Source organism: Malaclemys terrapin, chromosome 3, assembly GCF_027887155.1.
Source record: "Malaclemys terrapin pileata isolate rMalTer1 chromosome 3, rMalTer1.hap1, whole genome shotgun sequence".
NCBI classification, from domain to species: domain Eukaryota; kingdom Metazoa; phylum Chordata; order Testudines; family Emydidae; genus Malaclemys; species Malaclemys terrapin.
The window spans coordinates 95,251,606-95,267,009 of record NC_071507.1 but is presented as its reverse complement, the minus strand read 5'-3'; the positions used below and the strand labels follow the sequence as shown (position 1 = coordinate 95,267,009).

The window sequence follows — 15,404 nt, the reverse complement described above, 5'->3', positions numbered from 1 at the left end:
AATCTAGACATTTATGAATCTATTGCTTACAATCCAACTTTGCCTCCGGGACACTGCAAAGAAGGTGGGGAAAAACAGAAGACCTCCGAAAAATTGGTCTAATGCAAAGAAAATCCTCCCTGATCTAAAAACAGATGATTTGTCAGACCTGCAGCACCTTAAAAAAAACACAGCTCCTACACTACACCGGAGGGAGGGCAGCTAGCAGGAGCAGGAGGCTTTTGAAAGGACACAGAAAGTATAAATATGGTGTGGGGGGGGCATACAGGAGTCAATTAGCTAACCTGGGTACTCACCCTCAGCCAATGGGAAAGTGGCAGACCCTAGGGAGGGTGGGCTCCCCCCTTTGCCACATATGCCCCCTTGCGCGTGCACGCGCACACACACACTCTTTCTCTCTCTCTCTCTCTCTACTTGGGCACCAGGTTGCATCTCCTGCAGTCTGTCAAAGATCCCTCCCTCGGTGAGCTTGGGGGAGGACATTGGCAGAAGGGGTCCAAGAACAAACAGTTTGTATCCTCTTTCCTCAGAGACCATAAAGATGTGCCCTATGACATGTCTAATATTCAATGGCCCATAAAACAGATACTTTCATCTTCATCTTCTTTATAGAAATGTGTTTTCTGTTCATTAAAGCAATTTGTTCTTCTCTTGTGCTTGTGTAAAACACCCCCCCCTTCTTTCCCATACATACACAAGTGAAACATGATGGAAATAAATGAGAAAGAAATAAAGTTTTAAAAAAAGGAATTGCAGAAATATCATTGTATATAAGACCTCAAGCTTGAAATATATAGATCTCACTACTCAACATTCATAAATATTCCATCTGATAACCCCAATTTCCCAAGGGAAACAAATCGTTGCATCCCAGTGAATTACAGCAAATTAAATTAGACTCTATCTTAATAACTGAAGCAAAAAAGCCAAGAAAACGTCAACACTTACATGGCTTTTCATGCAAGTAAAATTATTGAAATTGAGTGCCAGGGCTGCCCTCTGATTATGTTTCAGCATAAATATGCAAACGGGATATTATTTAGGATGTGGTCCTTTAATGCCTTCTATGTTGGTTTTACAGAAGTGTGTGTAAATATGCTCATTACTTGAAATGGAACTGAAATCTTGGCACAAGCTCATTTATCAAAACAAGTATGTAAAAGTTTGCTTTCTCTTATGAGGCATTTACCTTGGCCACAGTGGTGATGTCACTAAACTGTGTTTTCAGTTCCTCTTCAGCTGCTTCCCTGATAGAAGCATCCTCAGTTTTCTCATATAGTTCCTTGGCTTGTTCAGTGAGTTGATGCAGGTCACTAGAGTGATCCTCTATATCAGAAACGATAGCCTGGAAGTGATCCAGTTGAGAAAACTTCTCTTTCAGACCTATCTGGGTCTGTAAAGGCTGTTCAATTTTGTGATCCACTGACTCCAACCACTGGTCGAGCTGGCTTTTCCTCTCCAGATGGTCATTCCACTGCCTAATCACAGACTCCAAACAGCTTACATTAAAGACACAGATACAGTACAGGTCAGAAGTCTTGCAGGCCTTAAGGAAAACCAATTCAGTGGCACTATAATACTCACCTGAGGAGCCCCATGGAATAAGTGCTGCCAAGGAGAGCAAGTGTTCTACAGCCTAGCACATTGACAGATGCTGTTCAGAATGTAACCCCTCTTTCACTAAAACTACTTTCACTAAAAAGTAGTATTTTGTAAGAGTCAAACTGCCTGAAATTCAATTGTGAAAATTTTCACAAACATATTTTCAGAATTTCACACAGCCCCAGAACAGTGAAGTGCAATCAAAAAGTTTTCATTCACCATTTTACTGGTAAGGTGATATTACCTGTTGTAGCCCAATTCCCTCTTCATAATTGTACTGAATACAGCAATTACACTTTAAAAAATTCTTCTGATTAGAAAGACTCTACTGGTCTGAGAGATATTTCATATATTTTAGTGCAGAATACAAACAGAACCAGTAAATGTCTGAAATCAACAGACATCTTTTAATCCACTGTACCTTTTCAAACTATCAGTATTTTACTTACTGGTAAAAAAACCCACCTTTTATAGTTCTTATTGTACACGTGTCTCATACATTTAGAATACATGTCTTCTTCCAGATATCTTCTATATCTCTCTTTAGCAAAACTGACCCTTTCCATTTATCAGTTCAAACTGTTGCTACTTCAGACCTCTTCACTATCATCTGAACTGTTACAGTAAAAGCTGTTTTATCCAGCATGTTGTGGGAATAGGGGATGCTGGTAAGTGAAAAATGCCGGTTAACTAAGAGGGAGGGAGTTTGGGTGTGGGTAGGTGTGGGGCTTGGGGCGCAGGAGGGGGTGTGGGGCACAGGTTCTGGGAGGGAGTTTGGGTGTGGACGGGGACTCGGGGTGCCGGATCCGGGGGCGCTCACCTCGGATGGCTCCCTGCAAGTGGCAACCTGTCCCGGCTGCTCCTAGGCAGAAGCGCGGCGGGCGGCTCTGTGTGCTGCCTCCACCCACAGGTGCCACCCCCAAGCTCCCACTGGCCACAATTCCCAGCCAATGGAAGCTGCGGAGCTACCGCTTGGGGCGGGGCGGGGGCAGCTTGCGGAGCCGCCTCTTATAGCCTTGGCCTTCACAATGCACAGTCAACCTGTGGAATTCTTTATCGGAGAATGTTGTGAAGGCCAAGACTATAACGAATTAGATAAGTTTATGGAAGATAGGTCCATCAGTGGCTATTAGCCAGCATGGGCAGGCATACAAAACCATGCTCTGCAGTGTCCTGAGCCTCTGTTTTCCAGAAGCTGGGTGTCGACAACAGGGGATGGATCACTTGATGATTTTCTGTTCTGTCCCTTCCCTCTGAAGCACCTAACATTGGCCACTATCAGAAAACAGGACACTTGACTAGATGGACCATTGATCTGACCCAGTATGGCTGTTCTTATGTAAAAGACCAGGATTTCACCCCAAGTTTCTGTCATAAACTGGCACAAACTGGGGTGAATTTAGCCACAGAATCAAGTGAAAATTTAGATAACATTTATCATTATAATCTTACACACACATCTCTATCAGAATTGTGGAATAGGGGTGGGGGGAAGTGCTAATAAATGAGATAGTTGGGTAACATTGACTAACTCCAGACAAGGAGGTGCTCTGCAGGTTTCACATGAAACTCCAGTGTACCTTAATCCTGACTCCTGAATAAAAAACAGCCCTTCTCTCATAACAATAATAAAAAGTGCAGCAGTTCAGTAATTATTGAAAAACTGACAATTTTTGACTGCTCAGTTCTAGTTCTCTCAGACTACCAAGCACACTGAACTGTGGTCGTTTTCTTATTGAGAGAAGTATTTTTGCAGTGACCATAGATTCATAGATTCTAGGACTGGAAGGGACCTTGAGAGGTCATCGAGTCCAGTCCCCTGCCTGCATGGCAGGACTAAGTACTGTCTAGACCATCCCTGATAGACATTTATCTAACCTACTCTTAAATATCTCCAGAGATGGAGATTCCACAACCTCCCTAGGCAATTTATTCCAGTGTTTAACCACCCTGACAGTTAGGAACTTTTTCCTAATGTCCAACCTAAACCTCCCTTGCTGCAGTTTAAGCCCATTGCTTCTTGTTCTATCCTTAGAGGCTAAGGTGAACGAGTTTTCTCCCTCCTCCTTATGACACCCTTTTATATACCTGAAAACTGCTATCATGTCCCCTCTCAGTCTTCTCTTTTCCAAACTAAACAAACCCAATGCTTTCAGCCTTCCTTCATAGGTCATGTTCTCAAGACCTTTAATCATTCTTGTTGCTCTTCTCTGGACCCTTTCCAATTTCTCCACATCTTTCTTGAAATGTGGTGCCCAGAACCGGACACAATACTCCAGCTGAGGCCTAACCAGAGCAGAGTAGAGCGGAAGAATGACTTCTCGTGTCTTGCTCATAACACACCTGTTAATACATCCCAGAATAATGTTTGCTTATTTTGCAACAGCATCACACTGTTGACTCATATTTAGCTTGTGATCCACTATAACCCCTAGATCCCTTTCTGCCGTACTCCTTCCTAGACAGTCTCTTCCCATTCTGTATGTGTGAAACTGATTTTTTCTTCCTAAGTGGAGCACTTTGCATTTGTCTTTGTTAAACTTCATCCTGTTTAACTCAGACCATTTCTCCAATTTGTCCAGATCATTTTGAATTATGACCCTGTCCTCCAAAGCAGTTGCAATCCCTCCCAGTTTGGTATCATCCGCAAACTTAATAAGCGTACTTTCTATGCCAATATCTAAGTCGTTAATGAAGATATTGAACAGAGCCGGTCCCAAAACAGACCCCTGCGGAACCCCACTCGTTATACCTTTCCAGCAGGATTGGGAACCATTAATAACAACTCTCTGAGTACGGTTATCCAGCCTGTTATGCACCCACCTTATAGTAGCCCCATCTAAATTGTATTTGCCTAGTTTATCGATAAGAATATCATGCGAGAACGTATCAAATGCCTTACTAAAGTCTAGGTGTACCACATCCACAGCTTCTCCCTTATCCACAAGACTCGTTATCCTATCAAAGAAAGCTATCAGATTGGTTTGACATGATTTGTTCTTTACAAATCCATGCTGGCTGTTCCCTATCACCTTACCACCTTCCAAGTGTTTGCAGATGATTTCCTTAATTACTTGCTCCATTATCTTCCCTGGCACAGAAGTTAAACTAACTGGTCTGTAGTTTCCTGGGTTGTTTTTATTTCCCTTTTTATAGATGGGCACTATATTTGCCAGTCTTCTGGAATCTCTCCCGTCTCCCATGACTTTCCAAAGATAAGAGCTAGAGGCTCAGATACCTCCTCTATTAGCTCCTTGAGTATTCTAGGATGCATTTCATCAGGCCCTGGTGACTTGCAGGCATCTAACTTTTCTAAGTGATTTTTAACTTGTTCTTTTTTTATTTTGTTTGCTAAACCTACCCCCTTCCCATTAGCATTCACTATGTTAGGCATTCCCCTTCAGACTTCTCGGTGAAGACCAAAACAAAGAAGTCATTAAGCATCTCTGCCATTTCCAAGTTTCCTGTTACTGTTTCTCCCTCTTCACTAAGCAGTGGGCCTACCCTGTCTTTGGTCTTCCTCTTGCTTCTAATGTATTGATAAAAAGTCTTCTTGTTTCCCTTTATTCCTGTAGCTAGTTTGAGCTCATTTTGTGCCTTTGCCTTTCTAATCTTGCCCCTGCATTCCGGTGTTGTTTGCCTATATTCATCCTTTGTAATCTGTCCTAGTTTCCATTTTTTATGACTCCTTTTTATTTTTTAGATCGTGCAAGATCTCGTGGTTAAGCCAAGGTGGTCTTTTGCCACATTTTCTATCTTTCCTAACCAGCGGAATAGCTTGCTTTTGGGCCCTTAATAGTGTCCCTTTGAAAAACTGTCAACTCTCCTCAGTTGTTTTTCCCCTCAGTCTTGATTCCCATGGGACCTTACCTATCAGCTCTCTGAGCTTACCAAAATCTGCCTTCCTGAAATCCATTGTCTCTATTTTGCTGTTCTCCCTTCTTCCTTAGAACTGCAAACTCTATGATTTCATGATCACTTTCACCCAAGCTGCCTTCTACTTTCAAATTCTCAACAAGTTCCTCCCTATTTGTTAAAATCAAGTCTAGAACAGCTTCCCCCCTAGTAGCTTTTTCAACCTTCTGACCAGTTCAGTTTACACTGAACTCTGAACTCAAGCAGAGGAATCACCACATTGTCTTTCTCCGTATTTTTTTTCTCAGATAAGCACTTCTAAATTACATTTCATTCTGGGCCAGATTCTGCCAGCATTACTTACTTCGAGGAGCACATTACATTTCAAGTAGTCATCAGTGGAACTACTTGCAGTGTAAGGTACTCATCACTGGGAGAAAGGATGTCAGAATCTGGCCCTATGTTTAAAGAGAAATACAGTGAGTTTACCTCTGATAGCTCATTGAAGTGTTGATGATATCATTCCATACATCCTTTAACGTTTGTAGTTGGGTCTGTATCATCTTCTGCCCTTCCTCATTACTGCTTCTAAGGGCTTGTTCGCCTTTACCAATGGCCATGTTCAATTTAACTTCACCTTCACCTTTCATTAAAAGGATCTCCTGTGCAGCAAAAAGGATCACATGTGTCAAATCCAACCATCCAGCAAACATAAAGGAAACCTCCAAGTTGTTACTCCTCTAGCAATATTCACCATTGTCATTTAGTTCATTTACCCCTTCTGCACCATACTCCTGTGCATCCCTAGTCAACCTGGACCATGCTTTCTCAGGACTGCCTCTATGTCAAAAGCTTGCTTCCTTCACCAAGAAAAGTTGGTCCAATGAAAAATATTACCTCGCCCATCTTGTCTCTCTATTTATATTTATGCAGAAGTTCTGTAGCAGCAAAGCATAAAGCCATATAAGTGTCACCTGGTGCCTCCTATGGCATTTACCTATTTTGCAGCAGCTAACGAATAGCTATGCCCTCAAGTTGTATGACTGTGGCAGGAAAAATCCCTCTGTTTCCATGAATTAAACTCTAATGCAATTTTGACCTGATGTGCTAGCTCATGTAGCCCTGTGCTTTACCTGAATTTGCATCAGCCGCCTCTCTAATGTGGCTTTGCTGCCGACAGTGCTCTTTGCAGAAGCCAGCTTATCTTGAACATCTTTCACCCAGGACCACATACTCTGCAGTGCTTCCTCCAAGGCTTGATGCTCCTGGAGGGCAACCTGACATGTTCGCAACTTCTCCTTGACAGTTTTGACTAGGTTTTGATAGCTGGTGAGGTTTTGCGAAGCCAGACGTACTTCCCTCCCAGCACCATGTCCTTCTTCATTTAAAGCTTGAGCCCTCTGGGAAAGTTTAGCAAAGGATTCTCTAAAAGAAAGATTTGGGATTGACAATTAATTTTAGAAACCACGTGAACTGTTATTGCCATAGTGAGGATGGAAAATTACTTAATGCTTCCAGCATAACCAAGTTTGACTGCAGTCAGACAACTCATAGTTGCTAGAAAAGTTATTTGAACAAAGCCAAATTTGAATGTATAATATGAAACTCATATATTGATTTAAAGTAACATAAATAACCTTAATGAGGGCCTACACTCTTGCTTTAACAATAACTGTTTGGTGGCAACAGTAATCAAGCTAAAAGCAGCGATCAGCACGTTCTAATTTTATTTCCCATGACATCCACCTCTACTGATATTGCCAATTCCCTCTCCAACATGTAATCTATCTTAAATATTTATCTGACTCCCATTACAGTAGTATCAGAGCACTTCACAACCTGTGAGGTAGGGAAGTATCATTATCCCCATTTAACGACCGGGGAAACCAAGACACAGGAAACCAGAGCTAAGTGACTTGCCCAAGGTCACATAGGAAGTCTGTACAGAACAGAAAACTGAACCCAGGTCTCCCAAGTCCTAAACTAATACCACTGGATTATCCTCCCTCTTGTTCCTGTATGTACTATGCTGAAGTCACATCAGACAAAAACCGTGCTGGAACAGCCCTGGAATGGATGGATGAGGATCGTGTAAGTACCTTCTTTTAGTATACTGTGAAGTTTAGCAAAACAATTGAATAATATTTTTTTTTTCTTCCTTTTCCAACAAACTATAAAATATTTGCACTACTACACAGTATACTAAAAATGGCAATTACCTCGTCCACTAGCTGATTCCCAACTCAAGTAGGATTCCATGGCTGAGAGGTTTCATGGGCACAGTGCTTGGAGGTCAGCATATGAGCGTGCAATCCAAGTGGAACTGGATGCCAGGGGGCAAAGCAAGAAAACAAAAGTTTTTAAATGGACAATGTGATAACTATTACTATCAGTGTGACTTTTGGGGGACATCTAAACCATATTGCTAAAGCTCAGGGTGCTGTGCTGTAGTGCTGTGCAGATCATCTTTACTAACAAAGTTACTTCAACTTCCCCTTGATAGAAATGAGCCTAAGCCATTAAGTTTGGATCCATATTCAAATTCAAATTTCCCCAAAGTCTGGAGCTGTTTGGACGCAGCCTCTTGTAAGCTGTTCCTTTGACAAACTGCATCCTCCAGCACCTCTCTCATATACTACCCAGTCAGTTCATTTTACTATGGCTGAACAGAAGAATTAAAGAACAGTGGCAACAGGACATTAGAAAACGTGTTTTTATACCTTGCAGCCAGTAACTCTTCAAGAAAATTTTCCACTTTCTGCACCTCATTTTTCTTCTCTGGGATGTGCTGTTTGCTCTCTCCTAGTGCTTCAGTACTTATCCTTTCCTCCATTTCATGGATCCACAGGGTCAGTTTCTTGTGCTGATCCTCAAAGCTACAGAACAGAAAAGTATCCCTTTAAAAGCAATTCCTAGGTGTGCAAAGATACTATTGAGTTTATACAGTATAATGCATACCCAGTAGAGCAGAAAAGCAGGCTGGATACCACTTTAACTTTTAGTGAATGAGAGCTCCACACACAGCATACTTCTGCAGTGACTACTAATCTAAAAATACTCAGCAAGGCTCTAAAAATGTTCAGCGAGATCATTCCAAAATTTAAAGTGACAATGCTTGTATTTATTACCATATTCAGTAAAGAAAAAGAGGCTAAAACAAAGTCTCTCCAAATCTTGCTTGTAATTAAAATTTAAACCAAGTTTGTTTTTGTTTTTTTTAAAAGATGTCTAAAATTAGGCTCTTAAAATCAAACTTAGGCACATAAACAAGTGATCAGATTTTAAAAAGTATTGTGCACCCAACAGATCCCACTGAGGTTAATAGGAGTTTCTGTATGATCAGCATTTCTGAAAAATAAGGCCATGGATTTAGGAGTCTACTTTAGTTTCCCTTTTCTGAAAATCTTACTTCAATGCACATGCAGGCACACACGAAATTTCCATCTGATCTCATCTTGCTGTTTCATCCAACTACCCATTAATACTATTCCTGTTACATTAGCAGTAAACATATTCTGAGCTAATAAATACCTTAGAGCCTTTGGCTTTTGAGTTTGTTTAATTTAACATACAGAGCCCAATTGTTTCCCCAAAATTATTAGCACAGAGATGAATCTCTGAACTTCTCTCCAGAGGAAGGGGTGAACTGGTCCATAGTTATTACTTCTTTAACTGCAAGTTTTAATCTCAAATCATCATCTATATCCTCACAGTCTGAAAATTTTAGCATCCACTGTACTGCCCCACCTCCAAGCCATTTTATAATAAAGTTCTGCAGCGCATCTGGTTCTACTGAAATAACCCACCTTCCCAGTTCTAAGGCACAGTCTTCCAGAGCCTCTTTATCTTTCAGGCATTGTTTCAGGAACCCCTGGAAGTCTTGGTGTGACTTTGCTATCTGCTCCTGGATACTGCTCACAACTGGTTTGGGTAAATAAGCATACACATTTTCTCCTTGCTTGGAGACAGCATCTAGTTTGTTCTGTCCCTCACTAATCGAGTCCAACACTCTCTGTGCGAGAAAAAAGTACAGATTAAACAAGCAGGATTAGCCAATAGCTAAGGAAGCACTGTATACACTAGGGATGGCCAGACTTCTCTAAGAAGTTCAGAGCCAATGTCTAGTAGTGGAACTGATTACAAGTGGACCATTTTATTAAAATCTATGATGGATGGAATGGACAATTCCCATCTGTTCCCAATACATAGCCAGCCCTCTCTGCTTGTTTTATGTAATCTCCAAGACTATGGGCAGACATTTTAGGGATTACGGTTATTTACAAGAATTGGAGCAGCGTTTGCCCTGTTTGCACTCTTTTCCATGACAGATCAGATCAAGGAAGTCCTAATATATCATATCATTGTATATATCATATCAATAAGGCAGTGAGCAATAAAGTGTGAAGGAGTGGGAAGAAGAAAGAAAGATATTGTAGGGAAAGATAGGAAAGGGATAAGGGACAGAGTGAGAGGAAGACAGAGACAAAGGAGAAAATAGGATATAGAAATTTGCAGACAGGAAGCAAGAAGAGTTTTAACAGAACAAAAAATCCCACAAGCTGAAATACATTTGGTTGACATCTTTTGGATGTGGTACAGTAATTTATTGCTATTTGGATCCATTTTTATATTTTCTTTCTAGAAAAAATGTATTTATCAGATTTCTGTAGATGTAAATTAGGTAAGACATGGATGCAAATTGCCAAAAGTAGCTAATTATCACCTCTTGATTTGATAACTCTACCTGCAAATCATGTAGCTTTGCTTCTATGGCTTTGCTGTCCCCAGACCTATCAGACGACTCTTTTACTGCTTCCTTCATCCCAGAAAACCACTCCTGGAATTCCTGCATCGAAGCTTTTAAAAAGAAACCGAAGATATGAACAAGTTTCCAAAAAAGGCGTTTTACGCTTGTACAATCCAAAATACCAGTGCAAATATCTTATCATCCCTCATTGGGGGCCTGATCCAAAGCCTGTTGGAGCTAAAGGAAAGACTCTTATTGACTTCAGTGGCCTTTGCATCAGGCACCATAAGACTGGCCTTGGTGATAGACTATATAGAGCATTTGTGTGCTATAAAGAGATGTTTTATAACAAGGGGGATTATAATGGGACTAAGTGGAAGATGAGAAACACAGGAGGATTTCATCAGAAAAGGCTGAATTGGAACTCCTGTCATGAGGACTGTGTGTATTAAATGAGGTTGAATTTTGTTTTTGTAAACCCTTCAGTTTGCAACAGAGATTGAAACTAGCATTTGGTGAAAGCACTTTTATGAAAGCCTCTATACAAGAACAAGAGTGTCACTGTAAATGATGTCAACGGAAACTTTCCACCAACACTCTCTGGCAGACTCTTCTGAGGCAGTCTGATTCATGGCTGTGGTCTAACAGCTCATCTTAACAAGCACTCAGACTCACTGAGGACGTGTTTCTCCAGGGACTCCTGCATGCTGGCCTGCGTTCTGGAACACAGTTGGGTCACAGCTTCATACTTCTGTATCAGTGAAGTGACAGTGCAAGCCAGAGTCTCCAGTTCCACTGTGTGGTACTTGCGGCACAGGCTATTGAGGTTCTCCTGAGTCGAATCGATGCTGCTCTGCTGGAGCTGAAGCTCTTTTTGTGTTTCCTAAAGGATAAGATTGCATTGTCAGTTCGACACGCCCAGCTAAACAAAACAGCTGCCTATTTCCTCTACTTTCCTACTCCTCTGCCCTTCATCCAGCCACTTGTTGCAGTTACCAAGAGCACTCTGCAGCAAGGAATTTGTGGAAGGAATTGAGGAACAGGGTACTAGATTATACAATTTCCTGATATTTCCCAACTGGCTCCTAGAGAATCTCAAATCAGCACAGAAAAATAGCTCTTTTTAGCAATCACTACTGTCATTTTTTTAAAATATATATTTTTAAAGCACAACTGAAAATAATGTTTATTTGCAGTCAACAGTGAGGGTTCATTTGGGGTACAATAGAGCTGTGTGGAGAAAGATAATTCCATTAATGGAGGATTTTGATATTTCTAAACTTGGTTTCATTCTGCTTTGGAACAATTTTTTTTGACATTTTCCATTAAACGAGATGGAGCCCCAGCTCCAGGGCAGTCCATCCGGTGGGCAGCCCCAGAGCCATGGACTCTGGAAGCACTGGAGTCTCTGACTCCAGCTACTGAAGAGCCAGATGGGCAAGCTGGCAGAAAAGCAGATCAGTTACTGATCAAAACCTGCCTGGCTGACAGGGTTTCACTGGCCCCAGCCTGTGTCCCATCAGAACTTTATAAAAATCAAACCATCTCTGGAAAACATTTCTATTTTGACAAATTGGCAAATTCCAGCAAAAAAAAAATGTTTTGTCGGCATTTTTCTGCCCAGTTCAAAGGTACCTTAGCAAAGCAATGTGAGTTGGGAGTTTGGGAGAGAGTGGGAGGATCATTAGCATTGCCTTTATCCATCTGGGGAACAGCATACAAAGCTAAATTTATATCAAAACTAAAGTTGAGAGTGGCTGTTTCATCAGAATTGCCATTTATTTACACCACAAAAACCTCCATGCTTTTTGTCACAATATGGCCATGTGTGGTAGTCAGTATTCACAAAGAGTCTAGGATTTAGATAGAGGAGCTGCTGTAGGTGACAACTGAGGTGCATTAGGGTAGAACCTAATATTATGCTGAGTTCTATCAGAGCTATTAGCCCTTAATTGCATGAGTTCCAAATTCACAACAATTAGAAGAGCAAAAAACAGGATAGCAAACATTCTAAAGCAATGTCTGAAAACAGTTAGATGAAACAACATTAGTTCCTGTCACAATAAAAAAGACTGCTATTCATTTCATTTCTCCAAAAGCTTTGCAATACAATGAGAAAAAATGAAGATCAGAAATGCCATTCATTTCTTTAAAAATATGACAGTGTGTTCTTCATTGATATCCTAAAGTATAAAAATAGATAGTTTTAATCTGATCAGATGAAAATTAACATGTACATTTTAATAAATTGACTGTCATTATGACCAATCACATAAAACAATGCTAGAATTAAATACAGGACCCACTATGCAATGGAAAGTATATCTTCTGTAACACTTACCTTCACTTTACCTAAACTCTTGGGATCTTGGTTACAAGCACAGTTTAACAGAGATTCTTCTACTTTTGTGAGCCAGTCTGTCATGTGATCTATAAACTTTAGTAACTGCATCTTCTGAGCACTGAAATCTTCCAGTGTCTCTTTTGCTGTCTCAGACATTTCTTTGGCATGTTCCAGTTTTTGCCTTAAATCTGCTTCTAGGAACTAAAACCAAAATTTCATACATTATAGCACTACAGTGAATCACTTGGGCCTAGTATTATAACTGATGGGCAGTTCACGTGGTATAACAAATGGAAAAAAGGGAAAGTGGGATGTAAGGCCCTTTTTTTTCTTTTTTATGTGAATGGATACAAATATTTAAAGTAAATGAAAATGGCAGACACTGAGGGTGAAATCCTGGCTTCACTGAAGTCAATGGAAGTTTTGTCATTGACTTCAGTAGAGCCAAAATTTAACCCTGAATGAATGGCTATCCAACTCTGAGAAAATTAAAAAGTTAGTCTCCCTCTCTGCAGATTCAACACTGGAGTCATTAAACAAAATGAGTCTTCATCTGAATCAGACCTCTAAAATAATAATAATAAAAAAAAACAGTAAATGGGGATTCAAGGTTCCTGTTTTGGCCAATTTCTAATAATAATTAGTTTGATGCACTGATTCTAATCCAATGTGCTGTTTCTTGGTTTTGTAAAGTAGGCCAACATAATTATGCTCCAGTGCAACATTACCTTTCAAATAAGAAGCTATCTCTAAATTCAGATGGTGGCAAGTGCTTATAAAACTTCAACCCCTCTGTATTCTACAGTATTTTGTTCAGAAACAATGTCAGTAACTAATTAAGAACTCTCTCAATAGGAAGAAAAATTATCAGAATAAGAGCAAGTGTAATATGCCCCCCCCCCCCCCAATAGACAAAGGCTATAGAAGGGGCACAATTTCAGAAGGATACAGATTGTGATGAGTGACACCTAACTCTTACCTGAAGATCTGCAGTTGACTCTTGACTATTGGTCAGTTCTTTGAGATCTGAAACTTTTGAACTAAGCTGCTCCAACTTCTGTCCTTTATTTAAAACTTCAGACTGTAAAACAGAATGTAATAAATATTTTATACTGATCATAAAAAGCTGAATGAAGCTATTGGTAGGTGCTCAATAAATAGAAAGAAAGAAAGAAAGAAAGAAAGAAAGAAGTTTTGCTATTCAAACGAAGTTAAACATCATTATCCCTTGGTTTCCTTGTCTCACAAAAATACTTCACTTCTTTCCTTTTGTATATTAAGTTCAGAAATTTTCCTCTTCACTAAAAAACCACACACAGATCATTTTAGAGTTTAAAATGTTTAACAGCTTGAGTCTCTGAAAAGTGGCTCAGTAAAAATGGGAATGTCTTTGTTTATGAGACTGGAAAAATTTACTATGGTCATTAGGCTCCACTTAATGGAATGCAGAGTATAGTGCACAACCCTCTGTTTTTTATTACTAAGCTCTGAAAAAAAGTCAAATGTAGAACTAAATTCTGTGTTGAAAAGAGTTGTAATATGACTACTACCCTTTATTCACTGACATGTCAGGATCTCTAGTTTACTGTATATATTTCAATGAAAATTCTAGAGAAACATTTTATTTGTTAAACATTACAGAGAAAGCTCATAACTTTCACTTTGTAGCTTCCTGAGATCTGAAATACTAAACAAATTTCTGATACAAATATGCATGCTATTGCAGGGAACATTAAATTAATACAGATCTCATTGATTAGAAGAGGTACATTAAGGGCTAAATTGTGGCATTAATGTGGTGCAGAACCACCTCAGCAAAAATTCCAGGACGCATTGTGCTTCAGGGATGCACAATGCCTTCCAGAGCTCCTGAGACATGCAGATGCTGTGGCACTTGCAAAGTAGGGGCAGTGTGTGCTTCTCTCTGTGCTGAGACTTTTCTATTGGCTGGTCCAGATGGCGGGGGGTGGGGGGGGGGGGTAATGGGCTACAGCTCTGCTCATTCCTTTGCAGAAGCCAATGCAGAGTAGTGGTAGCTGTGCAGAATTCTTGCAGTCCCTGAGTGTAAAGACATCCACTGTAATCAACTCCTGTACAGTTCTTGAGCTCAGTCTGTCCCTTGCACACCTGAGGCCTGGACACAGTCTGGTTCTATGCAAAACCAAACTGTTTAACACCAGTTTGTTTGGCTGGCCCCAGTGAGAAATGGAGACAATGGAATACAGTTTTAATGTAATCAAAGCAAATATGTTCCCTTTGAAGCATTTCATACTATTTACCTGTATTACTAATACAAACTCATTATCTGTTTAATTTACGATCACTTTTTTAAATTAATTCCAGAGGAAGTAGAAGAAGCCCATTCTACAATGGACCTGCTGTATATTTTTGACACAACACTATTTTCATAAATACCCATAGCAAGGGAGTGCTGTAGTACTACAGCTCCTTCACTTTTCTAGGATTTAGAGTCTAATATAGTGGCTCTCAAACTTTATTGGTTCACATCCCACCTTCTTAGAAAATTGTCGAGAAGTGAACTGATGGACCATCAAGCTCACATACCACCAATGGTCACATACCAGAATTTGGGAATCTCTGGTCTAATGTATTAAATCAACTCTTATTTAACAGCCCATTCTAGACAAAAGCCAAAGTAATGCATTAGAGTATTATTAATGAATGCGAATCTGCTGTAATTATTGTTAATGCAGAGTAATCATAGTGTCACAGAAATGAAGTACTAGTGAACTTCAACACTGGATCCACCACCTGCTGTGTGACTAAGCCATAGTTTGAAACATTCCAGATATGCAGAGAGATTTACCATGGAGTGAGACTTGCAAGAAAGGGTGC

The 15,404-nt window shown here is 40.2% G+C and overlaps 1 protein-coding gene across 1 annotated transcript in view; it reads right to left on the bottom strand.

The window, feature by feature from the left end:
* The window catches only part of LOC128834254 (nesprin-1-like), a 124,999-nt gene that overhangs the window by 91,350 nt on the left and 18,245 nt on the right, over positions 1-15,404 (bottom strand). Inside the window, exons 13-21 of the mRNA XM_054022869.1 lie at positions 13,528-13,629; positions 12,546-12,749; positions 10,880-11,087; positions 10,202-10,314; positions 9,264-9,469; positions 8,178-8,333; positions 6,591-6,882; positions 5,947-6,119; positions 1,190-1,499 (exon numbers count right to left, since the gene is read on the bottom strand). Coding sequence (XP_053878844.1) covers positions 1,190-1,499; positions 5,947-6,119; positions 6,591-6,882; positions 8,178-8,333; positions 9,264-9,469; positions 10,202-10,314; positions 10,880-11,087; positions 12,546-12,749; positions 13,528-13,629 — 1,764 coding nt within the window. The remainder of the gene's footprint in view (positions 1-1,189; positions 1,500-5,946; positions 6,120-6,590; positions 6,883-8,177; positions 8,334-9,263; positions 9,470-10,201; positions 10,315-10,879; positions 11,088-12,545; positions 12,750-13,527; positions 13,630-15,404) is intronic.